We start from the raw sequence: 23575 nt of genomic DNA, 5'->3' as shown, positions 1-23575 counted from the left end.
GTTGGCCGGGCTGGTCTCAAACTCCTGATCCATCCACCTCAGCCTCCCAAAGTGCTGGGATTACAGGCGTGAGCCACCACACCTGGCCTTTCTTTCTTTTCTAATGTAAGCCTTTAGCTGTTAATTTCCTTCGCAGCACCAATATTTGATTTTTGATCCATGTGAACGAATTAACTTTTCAGAATACTGAATTTAAAGAACACACCAAGAAATCAAGAAAAGAAGAAATGTCAACATGTAATCTTAGGCTTTAGATACTCCCTTTTCTGGGTATATTGTGACCAAAGGTCACTGCACTGCAGGCTTAACTTGTACAATCTCCTTAGTTCCTGTTGCCAACCTTCCCCTCAGATATTCTTGGATTTCATATTTTGAGCCTTCCCTTGCTCCCCGGGCTCACCTATACCTGGACCTTAGCCTGCGATTCTGTTTCTCCACACCTCTCAGGTGTGGCTACCTTGGGTTTCATCTCTGACCCCTCCCATGGAGTGAACTTTAGAGTGACTGTGTCCCAAAAACACCAAAAGGGAGGTGGGTGTGCCCCAAGCACTCATGACTCAGGATGGACCCAGGGACCAAGGGATGGCCCCAAACAGAGTGATCAGTGGGAGCTGGAGTAGAGTAGAACATAGTTCTGAGACGCCCATGCTCATGGAAGGACTCTTGTGAAGTGCAGATGATTTGTAGAGGAGGAACCTGCTCCCTTACCTTTCCAGAGACCCTGGTCTGGGAAGGAAGAAGCCATAAGATTATCTAGCTGGGTCAGATGGTTTCTCAGCTCCCCACCTAGCCACGAAAATAAATTACACCAGATAGATGAAAAGAGTTAAAGGAAAAAAAGAGAATTAAACCATGAGAAACAAGGAAATGCTGAGGAATTTTCTCTCAGCCCTCTGGATACAGAAATGAAGTGAAAAGTCACAAAGGAAAACCTAAATAAAAGTTTACATAAAATGTAAATCTTGGTACTCAAAAAGAGGGCAAACAAAAGAGACAACTAACAGGGATCGCTCTGGGTTGCTGTTGAGCTAGCTGTGGGCCAGTTGCTGCTCAGCACAGAGTTCCTTCCTCACAAGTGGAGAGGCTGGTTTGTCCCCGCTGATCTCTCTGAGGTCCTTGACTTTTTTGAGAGGTGTGGCCCAAACCCACAACTTAGTTCCTTATATCTCTTGATACTGTCTTTTTTAGATAGATGTTTTACAAATATTTTCTCTCAGTCTGTGGCTTACAAAGTAGCAGAGGTGCTGAAACAGGTTTTTCAAAAAGAAGTTTTGCTTTTTAAGTTCAGTTGATCAACTTTTTTCTTTTCGGGTCCATGCTTATGTCCTATCTAAGAAATCTTTGCCTAACTGAAGGCCACAAAGAACTTCTCCTCTGTCTAAAGCAGGAGTTTCCGGCCAGGGTACAGTGGCTCATGCCTATAATCCAGCACTTTGGGAGGCCGAGGCAGGTGAATCACCCGAGGTCAGGAATTTGAGACCAGCCTGGCCAACATGGCGAAACCCCATCTCTATTAAAAAGACAAAAATTAGCCAGGCATGGTGGCACATGCCTGTAATCCCAGCTACTGGGGAGGCTGAGGCATGAGAATTGCTTGAACCTGGGAGGCGAAGGTTGCAGTGAGCCAAGACCACCACACCACTGAACTCTAGCCTTGGTGGCAGAGTAAGACTGTCTCAAAAAAATAGTAAGAAGTAAATAAAATATAACAAGGGTTTCCAACCTTTTGGCTTCCTTGGGCCACATTGGAAGAAGAATTGTCTTGGGCCACACATAATAGCTGATGAGCTTAAAAAAGAAAAAAAAAATTACAAAAAATCACATAGGCTGGGTGCAGTGGTTCGTGCCTGTAATCCCAGCACTTTGGAGGCCAAGGCGAGTGGATCGCCTGAGGTCAGGAGTTCAAGACCAGCCTGGCCAACATGGTGAAACCCCGTATCTACTAAAAATACAAAAAATTAGCTGGGTGTAGTGGTTCACTCCTGTAGTGCCAGCTACTGGGGAGGCTGAAGCAGGAGAATCGCTTGAACCCAGGAGGTGGGGGTTGCAGCGAGCTGAGATGGTGCCATTGCACTTCAGCCTATGCAAGAATAGCGAAACTCCATCTCAAAATAAACCAAAAAAGGTCTCATAATGTTTTAAGAAATTTTACTCATTTGTGTTGTCACATTCAAAGCCATCCTGGGCAGTGGGTTGGACAAGCATGGTCTAAAGGGTGTATAGTTTTAGGTTTTACATTTAGGTCTATGATCCATTTTACGTTTGTGTTTGTGTGTATGGTGCAAGATATGGATTGAGGTTCTTTTTGTTTTGCATGTGGATATCCAATTGGTCCAGAATCATTTGTTGAAAAGACTACCCTTTCTCCATTGAATTGCCTTGGCATATTCGTCCAAAATCAGTTGTCTCTTTATGTGTGGGTTTATTCCTCATGCCTCTTGTTTGACAGGCTCTGCCAGACCATGAGGATGAGATCCCGGAGACAGTGCGAACCGTACAGCTCATTAAAGATCTGGCCAGGGAGATCCGCCTGGTGGAAGTAAGGAGCATGGGGCAGGGAAGAGAAGGCATTTGGAAAGGCCTTTGAGGCTCAAGTGGCAGGTTAGGCCTCTGCAGTTAGCATGAGAGCCCAGGGGAAGGGTCGGGAAGACCCTACCAAAGACACAATTCATTTATTCAAATAATTATTACTGTGTTTCAAGTGTGCCGCACATTGGGCTAGGTTCTTAAAACACATAAATAGTGCCTGCCCACAAAGAACTCAGCCTAGTAGAGGACCCTGAGCAAAGTTAACCTCTTTGAGTTTCAGTTTCCTCATCTCTAAAATGGGGAATAATTGTACCTACTCAAGGATTGTTAAAAGGATTAGGTAAGGTAATGTGAGTTGAGCACAAAAATAGAGTGCTTGGCACACAGTAGGTGCACAATAAATTCTGACGGTGGGTCATGGTGGTGGGTGGTGGTGGTAGTTGTAGTTGTTGTTGTTATTAATATTTTGACTCAGTCTCTGCATTCTGCAAAATGACAGTTCTCTCGGGGTGAAGATGATTACAAAGCCATGTTTCAACAGGTGGCATATACCACGAGGCAGTAAGGTATAGTGGTAAGAGATTCAGAGAAACCTGGGTTCTGGTTCCTGCTCTGTCACTTGCAAGCCTTTCAGAGCCTCAGTTTCCTCATCTATAAAGTGAGGATAACACTAACCTTTCAGAATTTTGTTAGGATCAAAAGCTAGTATATGTAGAGCCCCTCGCACAGTGCCTGGCAGAGTAAGTACTCAATAAATGTGAGCCATTGTTATTAGTAGACTTTATAGCAAAGAGAGAAGTTGGTGTGGGATGGTGAAGTAGCAGAGGCACCAGAGGAGAACTCCTTTAAGCTCAGAAGCTGTAAAGTTTTATTTAGTGCCCAGGATATATACATCCATGCTGAAGGGGGTGGTCAAAGTGAGCTGGGAAGTTGTGCTTCTAGCCTCACTGCTTGCAGCATGTTTCACTGCCTACACCATAGCTTACAGTGTCCACCTCCTACCTCTCATTTTCCTCCACTCCCATCTGTCAAAATCATTCAGGATAGTTAAAGGCCTACCTTTTCTCCAGTGCCTCCCACTTAAACCACAAAACTCTGGGCTGGTTGGAAGAGGACTTAGAGATAGAGTATATGTGGTCCATGGGCTTTCAAATGACTTAAAGCAATGGAATCCTTTTTTAAAAATGACATCTTAGGTGGAAGGCCAATATTCAAAGCACAGCTGCTTTGAATAAGATGAAGGTGGGAGGCCTAGGGCTCCACTTGTTCTTTTTATTTGCCTTCTACCTTCCCCCATTCTCAGGGCTCCTCCCAAGAAGCTCAAAGTAGCCACAGAACATCTTCAGAAATCACCTTTCCAGTCTAGTCCTTTAATTTTACAGCTGAGCAAACAGTCTCAAATGGTCAGATAACTTTCCTGAGCTAGTTACAGAGCTAGCTAGTAGCAGAATTAGGACTAGAACCTCTCCTTTTCTCAAATCCTGTAGTCCTTAGAGTTTGAACCACCCAGATTAGTACTTGATTATTTTATGTTTCATGGCAGCTGCTTAGTGGAGTATTTTCTCTCCAATTTTGACAGTGCTTTGCTCGTCTTCTTACTTGTCAATGGCTGGGTAAAGAAATGCCACCCAATAAATTCTTGATGACTCATTATGTAAAAGCTAGGGTGTGCATATGTGGAGCATCTGTAAGCCACTTCCATGGCAGTGCCACCAGTACCAGGAACAGACCTCTGCTCTTAGTGTTGAGAGAACCCTTGAGTAAGCTCTAACCCCCTCATGTACTAACACTCTTGTAGGACATCTTCCAACAGAACGTTGGGAAGACGAGCAATATCTTTGGGCTGCAGAGGATCTTCCCAGCCGGCTCCATTCCCCTAACCAGGCCAGCCCATTCCACTTCAATGTCCATGTCCAGGCTGTCACTGCCCTCCAAAAATGGTTCAAAGAAGAAAGGCCTGAAGCCCAAGGAACTCTTCAAGAAGGCAGAGCGAAAGGGCAAGGAGAGTTCAGCCTTGGGGCCTGCTGGCCAGTTGAGCTATAATCTCATGGACACATACAATCATCAGGCACTGAAGACAGGCTCTTTCCAGAAAGCAAAGGTGGGTGCTGGCCCATGAGTTCAGCCCAACCCTTTTGGGTGTCCCTTGGAAGAACAGGGTTTCAAAAAGCAGGCTATCCTGTCTGGCTGCCATGTCCCTTAGACCCCCTGGTGTTTGGCTACCAGTCCCACTCATTTAACAGGCATTTATTGAGACCTTTTCTATGCTGGGCACTGTGATAGGTGCTATGGATGTGACTCTCAAGAGGCTGACAGGCGAGTGAGAAAGACAGGCATAAAAACAAATGAGTGCAATCAAGTATTGTGAATGCCACAATCAAGGGTGTGTGTGGGACCCTGAGATACAGAGGAGGGTTAATTCTGTCTGGGTAGGGAAGATTTTCAGGAGCTCTTTTCAGAAAACATAACACTTAGCTGAATTTTGAAATGCTGGGATGGGAATGAGATTTGAAAACATTGCGTGTGTCAGGTTGTAGTCTTGAGCAGGTCCTTGAGAAAAGCCCTCCACCAGGGCTCCATCTTGCCTCAAGATTGTGATTCTCTCCATGGGCATCTGAAGATGTGCCCCCTCTTTTTTAAGGGAACATGATTCACAAGATTGATAGGTGTCCCCTGAACCAACCACACATTTTCAAACTCCTGCTCCTGTGATCAGTGGGGGTGTGGGGGGACAGTATAGCAGAAGGCCTTGGCTCAGGTGGTTTTGACAGTGAACTGAACCAGTGAAACCAGAGGGAACGTGCCATCATGATTCCCATGGGAGTCCCAGACAGGTGACAACTGAGCTTCCTACTTCTGCAGTTCAACATCACTGGTGCCTGCTTGAATGACTCAGATGATGACTCACCAGACTTGGACCTTGATGGAAATGAGAGCCCATTGGCCCTATTGATGTCTAACGGCAGGTGAGGTGGGAAGGGGGAGCACAGAGGTACTGGGACTGTCAGTGGTAATATGCCACTGAGACAGGGCATGGAATTGGAATCTAGGGGTTGGGACATGGGTAGGAGGGACTGTACTTAGGGCAATACCTAGATAATATAATGTATCATTGCTTAGTTCAGAGAACCACGGTGTGGTGTTGGAGGTGGGTAGAGGGAGAGGTCTGAAATCGAATTGGCAATCCTGAGAAAGATTTTATCGGTTCTAGAAACTTCAGCAAGTCATTGGGCGAGAACCACTGGCAGCAATAAGTATAGCATACTTACTAAAAGCATTAGTTTTTTCTATACCTTTTGACTTAAGATTAGATTTTTAGGAATTTATAGAAATCCTTGCACACAAGTGTGTAATGATAAATGTTCAGTGTTCGCTGCACCATTGTAATAGTAATTGGAAACATCCAAATGTTCATCAGTAAGGGCTGGATAAATGATGGTACATCAATAGAATGGAATATCATGTAGCCGTTACAAAGAATGAGACAGTTAAATATTGACACAGAAAGATGTTTAAGGCGTATTTTTAAAATCAGATTACAGAATAATAGGAATAGTTCCATTTTTACTTTTAAAAGGGCATGTATGCACATGTATGTATGTATGCACGTATGGAAAAGACATATATAGACTTTTGTATTTTTTGAAGAGGGAGGTTTAAAAATGGAATATACAAGCGTTAGAAATAAAAACAATGTGAAAGAGCACACAGTGAAAAATCTCACACCCATCTCTCTTTCCCTGTTTACCTTCCCATGGACAACCAATGTCAGTGGTTTCCTTCCAGAGATATGTATGTATATTTAGGCAAACAAATAGTGTGTGTGATATATATATATGTAAATATATTTTTTAAAAAAATAGAGATGGGGTTTCTGTTATTGCCCGGGCTGAGCTCTAACTCCTAGACTCAGGTGATCCTCCCACTTCGGCCTCCAAAGTGCTGGGATTACAGATGTGAGCCACCTTGCCTGACCTACATATTTTATACTTGTTACACCAAGTGTGTGTGTGTGTGTTTTGTTTGTTTGTTTGTTTTTTGTTTGTTTTTTTTTTTTGAGACAGAGTCTCGCTCTGTCACCCAGGCTGGAGTGCAGTGGTGTGGTCTCGGCTCACTGCAACCTCTGCCCCCTCGGTTCAAGCGATTCTCGTGTCTCAGCCTCCCAAATAGCTGGGACTTCAGGTGCATGCTACCACACCCAGCTAATTTTTGTATTTTTAGTAGAGACAGGGTTTCTACATGTTGGCCAGGCTGGTCTCGAACTCCTGGCCTCGAGTGATCTGCCCGCCTCAGTCTCCCAAAGTGCTGGAATTACAGGCATTAGCCCATGTGCCCGGCCTTGTTATACCAAGTTTTTAACAGTGGTTATCCCTGGAAAGTACAATAGGGAAGGTAAGAGCAAATTTTCACTTGAGTAGCATTTGAATTTTGTACAATGAGCACGTATTTACTTTTCTTTAAATATTTAAGTATTTACTCTTCTTTAAATAATTTTAAAAGAACAAGTTCTAAAAGAATAAAATAAAAGCTGTTTACAACAAAATTATGGACTTGGGGAATCAGGCAATCCAAGGTTTAAATCCCAGCTGTGACACATATTCACTGTTCTACTTTGGCAAACTAATTAACCTATCTGAGCTTCAGTGTCCTCATTATATGTATTCTATAGTTAAAACTTACCTTAGAGTTGTTGGAGGATTAAATGAGATAATATATGTAGAACGTTAACCACAGGGCCTGCCATATAATTAATACTTAATAAATGGTAGTTCTTATAAATATGATGATGTCGAGACAAAAGAATTCTCCATGAAGATGGTGATAACGATGATGTGGCCATGACCAGAATCTAAGAAGATTGTCAGAAACCCTGAAATACATAGAGGCAGGGAAAGCCAGTAAGGGCTATTTTCTAGATACTCAGAACACTAGACAGCAGCAGTCAAGAGCCAGGTGCAGAGTATGAACAATGTAGGAACACAAACAACAAAGGTACCTTAATAGCTGCCTTCTAGGAAAAGGTTACCTTCAGGTCCATCTGGGCCCACCTGGGTGGAAAATAAGGGAAAAAGGAGTGAGAGTAGGGCAGATTCTGAAAGCAACAGAGCTATTCTTGGGGTTTGAGAATCCAGTTACTGAAGTGTAAGATTAGAGAGACTGTTGAATATTGCCTTTGTCCAGAACTCACGATAGGTCTCCTGGACAGGAGAAAATTCAGTCCTAGGAGTCCAGCCTATAATGGCTATTGAAAGTACAGTAAGACATTTCCTGCCCCTGCCCCACCCCCAGCACTCCTTCTTGTGCTGCTGCCTATTACCCGCTGCAGTGTCAGAAGCTGTTAAGTGAACCCAGATAGTCAAAGTAGAGAAATATTTACAGATGATGTGATGGTATGTCTGGGCTTCTCTCCAAACTTTGTGTTTTGCAGAGATTGAGGTGTAGATGAAACAAGACTGGCTGTGTTGATAATTGCTGAAACTTAGCTGAGTGATAGGTACATGAGAATTAATTATACTTTTATATTTTTGTGTATGTTTGAAAATTTTCTTTAAAAATTTTTTAAAAATTGTTAGAGACAGGGTCTTGCTGTATTGCCCAGGCTCAGGGAGTTCTTTCGCCTCAGCCTCCTGAGTTAGCCGATACTACAGACATGCACTACCACAACCCAGCTGAAAATTTTAATTATTGGAAGTTAATAGAAGACCAGGGCATACATAGCTGTCATTTATTGAGCATCTCCTCTGTGTCAAAGTCTGTCTTAGCTGTTTATATATACTATTTTATTTAATCCTCACAACAACCCCAAAAGTAAGTAGTAGTATCCCCATTTTACTAATGTGAAAATTGAGAGAGAACCTTATAATATTAGCTACATGGAGCAGTTGCCATGGATCAAGCTCTGTATGAGCTCATTTAATCCTCAACCCTCTGAGGTAGAAAATAGGTCAGTTAAATGACAGCCAATTCACTGAAAGTCAATTTAACCAAATTACTAGTTGCTGAATGTATCAGTGTACTGATTTGCCAAAAACATGTTTCTTTTTAACTGTTCATGAGGTTTTTTTCCAGCAGTTCATATTGGTTAATATCGTCTACTATGTGTAACAGGATTATCTAAGCCACTTTTGAGTTCTGGACAAAGGCATTGTTCATTTCAACCAGCAATCATGAGTTTCTTCACTTACTGGCCAATATTTGTTTTTTTTTTTTCTTTTTGACTATAGCCATTCTGGTGGATGTAAAGTGTAAACTCATTGTATGTGTTTTTTTTTTAAAAAATAAAAATTGTGGCCCAGTACAGTGGCTCACACCTGTAATCCCAACACTTTGGGAGGCCAAAGTGGGCGATCACTTGTTAGGAGTTTGAGACCAGCCTGGCCAACATGACGAAACCCTTGTCTGTACTAAAATTACAAAAATTAGCCAGACATGGTGGTGGGCGCCTATAATCCCAGCTACTTGGGAGGCTGAGACAGGAGAATTGCTTGAACCCAGGAGGTGGGAGGTTGCAGTGAGCCGAGATCATGCCACTACTCCAGCCTAGGCAACAGAGCAAGACTCCATCTCAAAAAGAAAAAAAAAAAGCAAATAAGAATTAAAATTGTATTTAAGGTATACAATGTGATATTTGATAAAGTTTATACTGTGAAATGATTATGCCAGTAAAGCTAGTTAACATATGCATCACTTCACGTACTTACCATGTGTTTGTGGTGAGAACACACAGGTCTACTCTCCTATGAAATTTCAAGTATCAGTGCAGTTTTGGTTTTGTTTTTTTTTTGAGACGGAGTCTTGCCGAGGCAAGAGAATTACTTGAACCCGGGAGGCAGAGGTTGCCATGGGCTGAGATCACGCCATTGAACTCCAGCCTGGGCGACAGAGCAAGACTCTGTCTCAAAAAAAAAAAACAAAAAAACAAAAAAATTCTGGATACAAATCCTTTGCCAGATAAATGATTTCCAAATATTTTCTCTCAGTCTGTGGCTTTTATTTTATTTTCTTAATGGTTTCTTTTGAAATACAAAATTTTTAATTTTACTTAATCCCAGGTTATATGATATTTTTCTGTGTTTTACTCTAGTCTTACAGTTTTAGGCTTTACATTTAGATCTATGATGCATTTTACGTTAATTTTTGTATATGATGTGAGGTAAGGGTCCACATTTATTTCTTTGTATCCATTTTTCTCAGCAACTTTTACTGAAAAAACCATCCTTTCCCCCACTGAGCTGCTTTAGCACCTTTTGTCAAAAATCATTTGATCATAAATTTAAGGGTTTATTCGGAACTCAAAGTTCTTTTCCACTGATCTGTATGTCTGTCTTTATGCTGATATCACATTGCCTTGATTACCATAGCTTTAGAGTAAATTTTGGGATTGAACAGTGTAAGTCCTCCAATGTTGTTCTTTTTCAAAATTATTTTGTCTGTGTTAGGTCCTTTATATGTCCAAGTATGTTTTACTATCAACTTTTTATTTAAAAAACTGGCTGGATTTTGGTAGGGATTGTATTGAATCCGTAGTCAATGTAGAGAGAATTGCTGTCTTGCTAGCGACTAACAATATTGCTAGTGACTGTTTTTATGTTCTCCTTCCCTTCAGTACAAAAAGGGTGAAGTGCTTATCCAAATCTCGGCGAACCAAGATAGCAAAGAAGGTAGACAAGGCTAGACTGGTGGCAGAACAGGTGATAGAAGATGAATTTGACTTGGATTCAGATGATGAGCTGCAGATTGACGAGAGATTGGGAAAGGAGAAGGCGACCCTGATAATAAGACCAAGTGTGTGTCTGTTCTTTCTTTTTCCTCCTCTACCCGTTTTTTGTTTGTTTGTTTGTTTGTTTGGTTGGTTGGTTGGTTGGTTGTTTTGAGATGGAGTTTCGCTCTTGTTGCCCAGGCTGGAGTGCAATGGCGCGATCTTGGCTCACTGTAACATCCGCCTCCCGGGTTCAAGTGATTCTCGTGCCTCAGCCTCCTGAGTAGCTGGGATTACAGGCATGTGCCACCATGCCTGGCTAATTTTGTATTTTTAGTAGAGATGGGATTTCACTATGTCGATCAGGCTGGTCTGGAACTCCTGACCTCAGGTGATCCACCCGCCTCAGCCTCCCAAAGTGCTGAGATTACAGGTGCAAGGCACCACGCCCAGCCCTTGCCCGTTTTATATTTGTTTTTGGCCCTCTTGATAGACTTAAGACCTTAGGCCTGAGCTTGTTGACATTCTGCTATACTATGTTCTGTAGGCCTTCATTGTTTCCTTTGTTCTAAAGATTTATTTATCACCTGATCCCTAACCTCTCTAAATTAGTCATCTGTGGTCATTACTTCCAAGAAAATTAGTCTTATTTTTTTCTTCTGGGTATTTGGCTGAAATGCTAATCATAGCTTCATAATAAGTGCATTCCATTGTTTTCTAGAATTTCCCCGGAAATTGCCCCGTGCGAAGCCTTGCTCTGACCCCAACCGAGTTCGTGAACCAGGAGAAGTTGAGTTTGACATTGAGGTAGGATTCTGCCCTGGATCTAGTCTTCTGCTCATTCTGGTGATAGAGACAGAAGACAGATTGTCATTCTAGTTGGGGGATATGCAGGGAGGAAGATATCCTATGCATTCATTTCCTGAATTATTTATTTATTATTATTATTATTTTTTTTTTTTTGAGACAGAGTCTCTTTGCTCTGTTGCCCAGGCTGGGGTACAGTGGTATGATCATGGTTCACAGCAGTCTTGACCTCCGGGGCCAGCTCAGCCTCCCTAGTAGCTGGGACCACAGGCTTACACCACCAACGTAGCTAATTCTTTTCAATTTTTTTTTTGTAGAGATAGGGTCTCGCTGTGTTGCCCAGGCTGGTCTCAAACTCCTGGGCTCATGTGATCTTTTGCCTTGGCCTCCCAAAGTGCTGGAATCACAGGGTGAGCCACTGCAGTGAAATATTTATTAAGTAAAAGAGTGTGTGCGAAGTGCTGCTGAGCATGTAAATGGAAGATTTCAATTTAGTTGAAATACCTTAAACATCCTTTAATACAGAGTAGAATAAAAGTCAGTGTAGGCCGGGCACGGTGGCTCACGCCTGTAATCCCAGTACTTTGGGAGGCTGAGGTGGGCATATCATGAGGTCAAGAGATTGAGACCATCCTGACCAACATGGTGAAACCCCGTCGCTGCTAAAAAATTAGCTGGGCGTGGTGGCACACCCCTGTAGTCCCAGCTACTTGGGAGGCTGAGGCAGAAGAATCGCTTGAACCCAGGAGGCAGAGGTTGCAGTGAGCCAGGATCGTGCCACTGCACTCCAGCCTGGCGACAGAATGAGACTCCGTCTCAAAAAAATAAAAAAATAAAAAGTCAGCCAGGCGCGGTGGCTCATGCCTGTAATTCCAGCACTTTGGGAGGCCGAGGCAGGTGGATCACGAGGTCAGGAGATCGAGACCATCCTGGCTAGCACGATGAAATCCCGTCTCTACTAAAAATACAAAAAAACAAAATTAGCCGGGCATGGTGGTGGACGCCTATAGTCGCAGCTACTCGGGAGGCTGAGGCAGGAAAATGATGTGAACCCGGGAGGCAGAGCTTGCAGTGAGTCGAGATCGCGCCACTGCACTCCAGCCTGGGCGACAGAGCGAGACTCTGTCTCAGAAAAAATAAATAAATAAAAACTTAAAAGTCAGTGTGATGTAGCAGAAAGAGTATGTGATAAGGAGTATCTGATGTGACCTTACACAAATTATTTAACTTCCCCGAGCCTTAGTTTTCTTACGTGTTTAAAATGGGAGTATACTACCTACCTCACAAAGATGCCTTGGAAATTAAGATAAAAAATGAATATTCTGCTTAATACTTGGTCTATACTTGGTGCTCAGAAGATATTAATATCAGGAGTCAGATCATCACCCCTATATTGGGGCCTTACCAGAGCAATCCTGGGCAGCTGAGGTGATACACTCTCTCTCCAACAGGAGGACTATACAACAGATGAGGACATGGTGGAAGGGGTTGAAGGCAAGCTCGGGAATGGTAGTGGCGCTGGTGGCATTCTTGATCTGCTCAAGGCCAGCAGGCAGGTGGGGGGACCTGACTATGCTGCCCTCACGTGAGTACTGGCTTTTATCTCCCCTTTCCAGGCTATCAGACAGCAACCCCCGCTCCCGCCCAAGGTGCCAGGTCAGCCAATCAGTAGATATTTATAGAGCCATTTAAAGGGACAAAGAATTATCCAGGGCATTTTGGTGAAAGAATAAAGTAGGCATGAAACCTGTCCTAAGGAACTTAAGATCTGATGGCGATAAGATGTATAGACTTCAAGAGGAATCAATTTTGGGCACTTATGAAGTTGGGAAGAGGGGCTAGAAGAGTCATGCAAGGAGAATTGTTACAAAAATAATGAAAGGAAAGAATGCAGCATGCATAAACAGGGAGGGAGGTGTGCCCCTTTTTTGCCACCTTGCCTACTGTCTGTGGAGAGACTTTAGGCAAAAAGGACTGGCTTTTCATGAAAACAGTCTATGGTACTGTCTTGATCCTTAAGCTTAATTCCAAATTTTTCACTTAGGGTGATTCTCCCCTTTTTCCTCCCACCTTGATCCTCATAGCTGTTGTCCCTCCTCCCTGAGTGTTCTGATGACTGGTTTACTCTGACAGTTAAAAACAACTGCCTCAGTATTTCTCCTCTGTCCCTTGCAGTGAGGCCCCAGCTTCTCCCAGCACTCAGGAGGCCATCCAGGGCATGCTGTGCATGGCCAACCTGCAGTCCTCATCGTCCTCACCGGCTACCTCCAGCCTGCAGGCCTGGTGGACCGGGGGGCAGGATCGAAGCAGTGGGAGCTCCAGCAGTGGGCTGGGCACAGTGTCTAACAGTCCTGCTTCCCAGCGCACCCCAGGGAAGCGGCCCATCAAGCGGCCAGCATACTGGAGAACCGAGAGCGAGGAGGAGGAGGAGAACGCCAGTCTGGATGAACAGGACAGCTTGGGAGCATGCTTCAAGGACGCAGAGTATAGTAAGGGCAGCTAAGCACATGGGTTCAGGCCAGAAGGGGTCTCCTCAGTCCCAGTCTCCATCCTCGGCCCAATAGAGGACAGTTTGTAGTGAGCAAAGTCCTGGTCTTAAGCCTGATATTTAGTTTCTCTAAGCCGTATTTTCCTAATTTGTAAAATGGGAATATCTCACAGGTTAATGTTAAGAATTTGAGATTATGCTTACACAGATCATCTGGCACAGTTTCTTGCTCATGGGAAGCCTTCAAAAAATGTTAGTTATAATTTGCTCTCGTCTGTTTTTACTAATGTCCAACCTTTACCGCTGGTGACTCTTTTTTTCTCTTGCCTGTTTGACTGCCATCATTTGTGTCCTGTGTTGGCCAGTTTGTCCCTTTTGCAAAGGTACATAATGACCTTTCAGTGGGCTTTTTACATTTAAGAGATGACTCCTTTTTTTAATCCAAGATTTTATTGAGTACCACAATGTATAAGGCACTCTTGTATAATACAGGTGACTGTATAATGTAAGTGCTTTTTGTTTTGTTTTGTTTTGTTTTGTTTTGTTTTGTTTTGTTTTTTTGAGACGGAGTCTCGCTCTGTAGCCCGGGCTGGAGTGCAGTGGCCGGATCTCAGCTCACTGCAAGCTCCGCCTCCCAGGTTTACGCCATTCTCCTGCCTCAGCCTCCCGAGTAGCTGGGACTACAGGCGCCCGCCACCTTGCCCGGCTAGTTTTTTGTATTTTTTAGTAGAGACAGGGTTTCACGGTGTTCGCCAGGATGGTCTCGATCTCCTGACCTCGTGATCCGCCCGTCTCGGCCTCCCAAAGTGCTGGGATTACAGGCTTGAGCCACCGCGCCCGGCCCTTGTTTTGTTTTTTGAGACAATCTCCCTCATTAGCCCAGGGTGGAATGCAGTGATGCCATCTCAGCTCACTGCCACCTCCACCTCCTGGGTTCAAGCAATTCTCGTGCCTCAGCCTCCCGAGTAGCTGGGATTACAGGTGTGCACCATCACATCACGCCTGGCTAATTTTTGTATTTTTGCTGGAGACAAGGTTTTGTCATGTTGGCTAGGGTGATCTCGAACTCCTGGCCTCAAGTGATCTGCCCGCCTGCCTTGGCGTCCCAAAGTGCTGGGATTATAGGCATGAGCCATCACACCCGGCCATTGTTTTAATATTTCAAAAGTTATACAAATATGGTTAACGCTTGCTGACCAAAATTGAAGATGGAGAAAGCAAAAATTCTTTTTGACTAACACTCTTTCCTCTCTGAGCCCAAAGACAACCTTTGTCATCATTTTCACGTATGCCTTTTATTTTGTTGTGTTTACATTCTTATGTAGACAGAAGTACAGAAGTATAGTTTTATTTAGTCTGTGTGGTTCTGCAACTTGCTTAGTTTTCTTTCAATGTCAGTACAGAGATATACTTTATCAATACATAGAGATCTATCTGCTGCATAGTGTTCTGTAATATAGAAATATATGTTTAATCATTCCCTACTGATTGGCATTTAAGTTGTTTCTAAGTTTTTACTTTTACTAACAACACTGCAATGAAAATTCTTACAGTAACCTTTTGTGCTTATGTGCCAGTTAATATTTTTCTAGGGGGGATAGACCTGTTGAGTTGAAGGGTATGTAGAAGACAAATGTTAATAAATAGTGCCAAATTTCCCTCCAAAAGGGCCAGTATATGATCAGTGTATGAAACATACCTGTTTGCCCATAGCCTTACCAGCAGTGGATACTATCAGCCTTTTTAATTTTTGCCAATCCTATGGCAAAAGATGGTGTCTGTTTGTTTTACGTGTTTATTGACTCTTCTTTATTCCTTTTCTGTGAATTTTCCATTCAGTCTTTCACCCATTTTTCTATTGGGATGTTTTGTTTTTCTTATTGATTTGTAAGAGTTCTTTATATATTCTAGATGTGTTGGAGTATTTTTTTTATATTCTGGATATATTGAAAAATACTTCCTTTTAGGTTTGTGTTTAATTTTATTATGTCTTTCTAGCATGTAGATAATTTTGATTTTTACATTGTCATCTTTATCAATTTTTTTTTTTTTTTTTTTTTTTTTTAAGACACAGTCTCACTCTGTCACCCAGGCTGAAGTGCAGTGGCACAATCATGGCTCATTGCAGCCTCAACCTCCGCAATCCCATCTCAATCTCCCTGGTAGATGGGACCATAGGTGCATGCCACCACACCCAGCTTATTTTTTGTACAGATGGCGTTTCGCCATGTTGCCCAGGCTGGTCTCGAACTCCTGGGCTCAAGTGATCCTCCTGCCTTGGTCTCCCAAAGTGCTGGAATTACAGGCGTGAGCCACTGCATCCAGCCATCTTTATCAGTTTTTAATAGTTTTTTGTATTTTATGTTTTGATTAAGAAGGCCTTCTTATATTTTCCCCTAAAACTTACATAGGAGTTAAAATTTTAGCTCTTTATCTGGAATTAAGTTTTTGTGAATTGTGGGAGGTTAGAATCTAACTTTATTTTTTTCCACATTAGTAGTCATTTCCCCCAACACCGTTTATTGACTAGTTCATCATCATCCCCCTGACTTGAAGTTCTACCTTTGTCACAAACTAAATTCCCAAATATATGGGGATTTGTTTTCCACTCTAGTCCAAGTTCTGTGCCTTAACAGCTGTATGACCTTGGCCAGGCTAGTTAACCTCTCTATGCCTCTCTGTGATAGTCATGCCTACCTCATATGTTGTTGTGAGAGTTAAATAAATATACAGAAAGCACTTAAAACATTGCCCAGCTCATATAAGTAAGTACTATGTATTAGATACTATTAATATTATTCTGTTCCATAAAATCAACTTGTCAAAACAAATTTTTATTTTACCAAACAGATGCTAAAAAAGAAAATGAAAACTTGTCTATTCCTGTGAAAATAACATGTAGGTTAGTTACCACAGACTTTGTTTCTGGTAGAGCACATCCCCTCTACAGACCTTGCTGTGAACCTGAGGAGACCACAGATGCTCACTAAGACTCTCATCTTTGAGCTAAGCTTTGATTTGTTTTAGGGACATGCCAGGTTCCCCTGGCCACCCACTGTACTGTGAGCAGTCAAATCACATTGACCTGCAGCTAAGACATCTGGACTTGATTTGACCACTCCTCTTAGAACAGCTCACTCAGCCTCTCCTCTCTCCTTCCCCTCACTGCTTTGCCCAGCAACCTTGGAAAGGCAGCTTACCAAGGAGAGACCTCCTTACTTGTTCTTATTTTTCCAGAATTTTGAGGCTGCTGTTGAGCTTTTTCTATTTCAGATGAATTTTAGAATCGGCTTTTCAAAGGATTGCGTGATGTTTGTGGATTAATTTATGGAGACATATCTTTCATCAGAGGCCTTTCGGCTATACTGGGATTTGTGCATTCCTGAATATAACCTTGTGTCCTGAAAATTTGTGCACTAAAAACAATAAGGCATGCAAAAAGAGATTAGGGCCACAGCCCTCAAAATCTATGTGACTTTGAAGCCAAAATGCAGACTCAAATAATAGCAGTCCTAAGTTAGAGCCCAGTGGCATTCATACCTGGCATTATAGTCAGTGGCTTCTCTATGGCCTTAAGCTCTGGACTCAGACTTCTTCTTTCCAAATCTGGATTTTTGAGGGCATTTGGTTAAATAGATAGCAGCTTCATCAAATTAAAATCTGATCCAGGGCCTAGTCCCTATCAATCTTTTTTGACAAAACAAACAAAAAAACCCAGGGGGAAATGTCTTTGCAACTTCATCTGCTTGGTCAGATAGCCTATCCCATCAAAACTAAATTTTGTAGAAAATAGAGTCACCATTTACTTTTTCTCTGATAGGCAAACTTGTGTGATTTTTAGTTTTTGTCTGTACGTCGTCTTATGTTGCTAAGGCTTTCTCTGTAGTTGTGAAAAAGCCTACCACTGATTGGTTGTAAACAACTACGGAAAATTGTTTTTGAACTGGTACAACTTCTGAACAGCTTTGAAATCATGGTTTTGTCTTTTTTTTTTTTTTTCCTTTTTTTTTTTTTGAGACCGAGTCTCACTTTGTCACCCAGGCTGGAGTGAAGTGGTGTAATCTGGGCTCACTGCAACCTCTGCCTTCCTGCCTTCCTGGTTCAAACAGTTCTCCTGCCTTGGCCTCCCAAGTAGCTGGGATTACAGGCACACGCCACCACGCCTGGCTAATTTTTTGTATTTTTAGTAGAGACGGGGTTTCATCACGTTGGCCAGGCTGGTCTTGAACTCCTGACCTCAAGTGATCCGCCTGCCTCAGCCTTCCAAAGTGCTGGAATTACAGGCATGAGCCACCAGGCCCAGCCATACATCTTTCTCTTATTTACCTTTTGGGTATGAGCAGCAGCCATCTTATGTTTCTGTCTTCAAACGTGGTTTGTCTCTATTTATTCATGTCTTCTTGTATGTATCTCTTCTTTGGTCTATTTCTTCTTCAGTTTAGGAATTTTATTTTGGTTCATAAAAGTGGCATCTTTTTATGTATTACATTTTCTAATTGGCTGTTGCTAATAAGGAGGAAAATAGTTGATTCTTTCCCATATCAATCCTATGTTGGACTACCTTATTATACTGTTACTAGTTCTATTTGTTTTCAGTTCATTGTCTTGATTTCTTGAGGTAGATGATCTGTGTGTCCTGTATTAGTTTGATAGGGCTGCCATAACAAAATATCACAGACTGGGTGGCTTAAACAACAGAAAGTTATTTCCTTACACTTCTGGCAGCTGAAAGTTGAAGATCAAGGTGCCGGCAGAGTTGATTTCTCCTGAGGTCTCTCTGCTTGGCTTGCAGATGGCCTTCCTCTTGCTGCCTCTTCCTGTGGTTGTACCTCTGTGCATACACACCGATGATGTCTCCCTGTGTGTCCTAATCACCACCTCTTATAAGATCACCAGTCAGATTGATTTAGGGCCTACCTTAATGGTCTTATTTTAACTTAATTACCTCTTTAAAGGCCCTATCTCTACATATAGTTACATTCTGAATACTAGGGGTAGGTCTTCACCATATGAATTTCAGGGGGCACCGTTCGGCCCATAATAATCTTCCTCCTTTCCAATATTCATACCTCTAACTTCCAGTTTTATTACAGTGTTGAGTCATAGTGGTGATGGGGGCATCCTTTTGCTGTTTTCAGACTTTAAAGGGAATACTGCCAGTCTTTCTCCACTCAATATGTAGGTCTCTGATAGACTACTCTCATAGAGTTCGGGGAGTCTCTAGCTATTTATTTACTCATTTAGACACAGTCTCGCTCTGTCACCCAGGCTGGAGTGCAGTAGCGCAATTTCGGCTCACCGTAGCCTCCCTCCTAAGCTCAAGTGATCCTCCCACCTCAGCCTCCCGAGTAGCTGGGACTACAGGCTCACGCCACGACTCCTGGCTGATTTTTGTGTTTTTAGTGGAAACAGTGTTTTGCTATGTTGCCCAGGCTAGCTTTATTTTAAAAGGCTTTTGTTTGTTTTAAAATCAAGAATCATATTAGGTTTTATCAAATAATGTTGGCATATTTGGATATAAATACATAGTTTTTCTGTTAATTTGTTAATACAGTGACATTAATAGAATTACTCATTTTGAATCGTTACTTTCATGAGATTAGCTGTACTTGGTCATGGTGTTTAACAATAGTTCGTCTAGTTTATTTGATTGCTAGTCGTTTCAAAAACTAGTTTTTTGGCTTTATTGATCATCTCTAGTGTTTGATATTTTATTCTCTTTTTAAATTTTCTGTATTCGGCATCTTGAGTTGAAAGCTCTGTTGATGTATTTTCAATCTGCTTTTTGGTAAAGCGTTTTTTAAATTTTATTTTTATTTATTTTTGAGACAGAGTCTTGCTCTGTCACCCAGGTTGGAGTGCAGAGGTGCGATCTTGGCTCACTGCAACCTCTGCCTCCCGGGTTCAAGTGATTCTTCTGCCTCAGCCTCCTAAGTAGCTGGGATTACAGGCATACGCCACCATGCCCAGCTAATTTTGTGTATTTTTAGTTGAGACGGGGCTTCGCCATGTTGGCCAGGCTGGTCTCAAACTCCTGACCTCACATGATCTGCCTGCCTCAACCTCCCAAAGTGCTGAGATTATAGGCGTGACCCACCACGTCCGGCTTGAAATTTTATTTTTTTAATTAACATGAAGTAAAATTGACTCTCTTGGTATACACATGTTCATATTCTTCCAGCCACCATAATCAGGATACAGAGCCCTTTGATCATTCCCTAACCTCCTTTGTGTTACTACCCCCTTTATAGTCATGCCTGCCCTCTACTCCTGGGCAACCACTGATCTGCTCTTTGTCACTGTGGTTTTGCCTTTGCCAGAATGTCATATAAATGGAATTATGCAGTATGTAATATTTTGAGACTGGCATCTTTTGCTTACCGTAATGCCCTTTTTTTTTTTTTTTTTTTTTTGAGATGGAGCCTCGCACTGTCGCCTGGGCTGGAGGGCAATGGCACGATCTCGGCTCACTGCAACCTCCACCTCCTGGATTCACGAGATTCTCCTGCCTCAGCCTTCCGAGTAGCTGGGATTAAAGGCGCACACCACCACACCCAGCTAATTTTTTGTATTCTTAGTAGAGACGGGGTTTCACTGTGTTGGCCAGACTGGTCTCGATCTCCTGACCTCGTGATCCGCCTGTCTCAGCCTCCTGAAGTGCTGGGATTACAGGCATAAGCCCCCACACCTGGCCCACCATAATGCCTTTAATATTCATTCATGTTGTTGCGTATCAAAAGCTTGTTCTTTTTTATTGCTGAGTAATATTCCATTGTATGGATATACCCATTGAAGGTCATTTTGGTTGTTTCCACTTTGGGGTGATTACAAATAGAGCTGCTGTGAACATTCAGGTATAGGTTCTTGTGTGAATATGAGTTTTCATTTTTCTAGGATAAATACCCAGGAATGAGATTCCTGGGCAGTACGGGCAGTGGATGTTTTAACTTTACAAGAAAATACTGGCTGGGCGTGGTGGCTTGCGCCTGTAATCCCAGCACTTTGGGAGGCCAAGGCGGGTGGATCACGAGGTCAGGAGCTTGAGACCAGCCTGGCCAATATGGTGAAACCCCACCTCTACTAAAAATACAAAAAAATTAGCTAGGCGCAGTGGCACGTACCTGTAGTCCCAGCTACTCAGGAGGCTGAGGCAGAAGAGTCGCTTGAACCTGGGAGGTGGAGGTTGCAGTGAACGGAGATTGCGCCACTGCACTCCAGCCTGGGGGACAGAGTGAGACTCCATCTCAAAAAAAAAAGAAAAGAGGCTGGGTGCAGTGGCTCACACCTGTAATCCTAGCACTTTGGGAGGCCGAGGTAGGTGGATCACGAGGTCAGGAGATCGAGACCATCCTGGCTAGCATGATGAAACCCTGTCTCTACTAAAAATACAAAAAATTAGCCAGGTGTGGTGGCAGGTGCCTGTAGTCCCAGCTACTCGGGAGGCTGAGGCAGGAGAATGGTGTGAACCCGGGAGGCGGAGCTTGCAGTGAGCTGAGATGGCGCCACTGCACTCCAGCCCGGGCGACAGAGCGAGACTCCGTCTCAAAAAAAAACACAAAAACAAAAAACTACTCAACTGTTTCCCAGAATGGTTATTTTACGTTCCCACTAGCAATATGTGGAATTCCAGTTGCTCTACATACTCATCAGCACTTGGTTTTGTCAATATAGTTATTTTAATCATCCTAATGAATGTATAGTGATATCTCATTTAATGGTTCATCTAATGGCTAATGATAATAGTGAAATTAAGAAATGTGGTATATATAAACAATGGAATATTATTGTTCACCATTCATAGATCCTCTTTTTTGAAGTGTCAAACAGACATTTTGAATGCATTGTTAAGATTTCTTGTTCAGGATTTAACTATGAATTTTTCTTTTTGTTTTCTTTTCTTTGTTTTTTGAGCCAGTCTTGCTCTATCACCCAGGCTGGAGTGCAGTGCCACGATCTCGGCTCACTGCAACTGCTGCCTCCTGCATTCAGGTGATTCTCATGCCTCGGCCTCCTGAGTAGCTGAGACTGAAGGTGTGTACCACCATGCCCGGCCAATTTTTTTTTTTTTTTTTTCCCTAGTAGAGATGAGGTTTCACCATGTTGGCCAGGCTGGTCTTGAACTCCTGACCTTAAGTAATCCACCCACCTTGGCCTCCCAAAGTACTGGGATTTTAGGCATGAGCCACCACACCCAGTCTGGATTTATTTTTTAGTAGATATAGAATTTTCAGGTTATCTGTTTGATTTTTAGGTGAGTTATTTATTTAAATTAAGACTAGCCAAGTGCAGTAGTGAAAAGAGGGGAAAGAGTTTGGGTGAGTTTTTATAGTTTGTATCTTTCAAGGAATTGGTCTGTTTCATATAACTTACAGAATTTTTGGGCATAGAGTTGTTTGTAGAATTCCCCTATTATTCTTTAAATGTCTATGGGGTCTTTAGTGATATCCCCCTCTTCCCTTCTCATTCTTTTTTTTTTTTTTTTTTTTTTGAGACGGAGTCTCGCTCTGTCGCCCAGGCTGGAGTGCAGTGGCCGGATCTCAGCTCACTGCAAGCTCCGCCTCCTGGGTTCATGCCATTCTCCCGCCTCAGCCTCCCGAGTAGCTGGGACCACAGGCGCCCGCCACCTCGCCCGGCTAATTTTTTGTATTTTTTTTAGTAGAGACGGGGTTTCACTGTGTTAGCCAGCATGGTCTCGATCTCCTGACCTCGTGATCCGCCCATCTCGGCCTCCCAAAGTGCTGGGATTACAGGCTTGAGCCACCGTGCCTGGCCCCTTCTCATTCTTGATATTGGTAAATTGTTTCTTCTCTCTCTCTCTCTCTTTTTTTTTTTTTTTTTCTTTGCAATTGCTGGCACTTTGTCTTTTTTTTTTTTTTTTTAACTTAAAAAGTGTTTTTAGGACTACAGGTGCATGCCACTGGCTGATTTTTTATTTTTATGGAGATGGGGGTCTCACTATGTTGCATAGCCTTGTGTCAAACTCCTGACCTTAAGTGATCATCTCTTCTGGACCTCCCAAAGTACTGGGATTACAAGTGTGAGCCAGGCCTTATTGTGTCAATTTAATTGATCTTTTCAACATTTTTTGTTTCATTTTCTATGTTTTATCTTTGTCAATTACATTCCACTCTTAATGTAGTTAAGATTGCTGTAGTTTTATTCTTTTTCTGATTTCAGAGATGATTATTTAGATTATTTATTTGAGACCTTTTTCATATCTTGTTTTGCTATTTTTACTTTTATTCTATTTTTGTTTTTTGTTTTTTTTTTTGAGACAGAGTCTTGCTCTGTCACCCAGGCTGGAGTGCAGTGGCACAGTCTCGGCTCGCTCCAACCTCCGCCTCCCAGGTTCAAGTGGTTCTCCTGCCTCAGCCTCCCAAGTAGCTGGGATTACAGTCACGTGCCACCACGCCCAGCTAATTTTTGCATTTTTAGTAGAGATGGGATTTCACCAGGCTGGTCTCGAACTCCTGACCTCAAGTGATCCGCCCACCTTGGCCTCCCAAAGTACTGGGATTACAGGCATGAGCCACCATGCCCAGCCTTTTTTTTGTTTTGTTTTAGTATTTTATAAAGTTGATATATTAACAGCATATCGTATATATTTTGGGGATACATATGTGATATTTTGATACACATATACAATGTGTAATGATGAAGTTAAGCTTAGTGATATATCTATCATCAAACCTTTATTTTTGTGTCAGAAACATAATTCTCTTCTAGCTGTCTTGAAATACACAATAAATTATTAACTGTAATTTCCTGACTGTACTAGTGAATGCTAGAATTTATTCCTTCTGTCTAACTGTATTTTTGTACCCATTAACCAACTATTTTTCATCCCCTGCTTCCTTTCCCGGCCTCTGGTAACCACCATTCTACTCTCCACCTCTGTGAGATCCACTTTTTTAGGTCTCACATATGAGTGAGAACATGCAATATTTGTCTGCCTATTCCTGGCTTATTTCACTTAATACAATGATCTCCATTTTCATTCATTTTACTGCAAGTGACAGGATTTCATTTGTTTTAATGGCTGAATAATATTC

General features: G+C 42.5%; 1 protein-coding gene and 1 long non-coding RNA gene across 19 annotated transcripts in view; one reads left to right on the top strand and one right to left on the bottom strand.

The window, feature by feature from the left end:
• The window catches only part of PHF8 (PHD finger protein 8), a 109906-nt gene that overhangs the window by 50949 nt on the left and 35382 nt on the right, over positions 1 to 23575 (top strand). For 11 of the 18 annotated variants that reach the window (XM_077989073.1, XM_015127501.3, XM_015127504.3 and 8 more), the window contains 7 exons: positions 2450 to 2539; positions 4328 to 4630; positions 5392 to 5495; positions 10136 to 10314; positions 10950 to 11035; positions 12487 to 12620; positions 13211 to 13524. In XM_077989073.1, coding sequence (XP_077845199.1) covers positions 2450 to 2539; positions 4328 to 4630; positions 5392 to 5495; positions 10136 to 10314; positions 10950 to 11035; positions 12487 to 12620; positions 13211 to 13524 — 1210 coding nt within the window. Of the gene's footprint in view, positions 1 to 2449; positions 2540 to 4327; positions 4631 to 5391; positions 5496 to 10135; positions 10315 to 10949; positions 11036 to 12486; positions 12621 to 12651; positions 12692 to 13210; positions 13525 to 23575 lie in introns of all 18 variants that reach the window. The other 7 variants (XM_015127505.3, XM_077989081.1, XM_015127506.3 and 4 more) reach the window with 2 other exon arrangements.
• LOC144338683 (uncharacterized) lies at positions 16001 to 19410 on the bottom strand. Its single transcript, XR_013412977.1, has 2 exons — positions 17753 to 19410; positions 16001 to 17611 (listed from the first exon to the last, which is right to left on the bottom strand). It is a non-coding gene; the product is annotated as an uncharacterized LOC144338683 (long non-coding RNA).

Source organism: Macaca mulatta, chromosome X, assembly GCF_049350105.2.
Source record: "Macaca mulatta isolate MMU2019108-1 chromosome X, T2T-MMU8v2.0, whole genome shotgun sequence".
In the NCBI taxonomy this organism is placed as follows: Eukaryota; Metazoa; Chordata; class Mammalia; order Primates; family Cercopithecidae; genus Macaca; species Macaca mulatta.
This window is presented reverse-complemented; position numbering and strand designations above follow the sequence as displayed.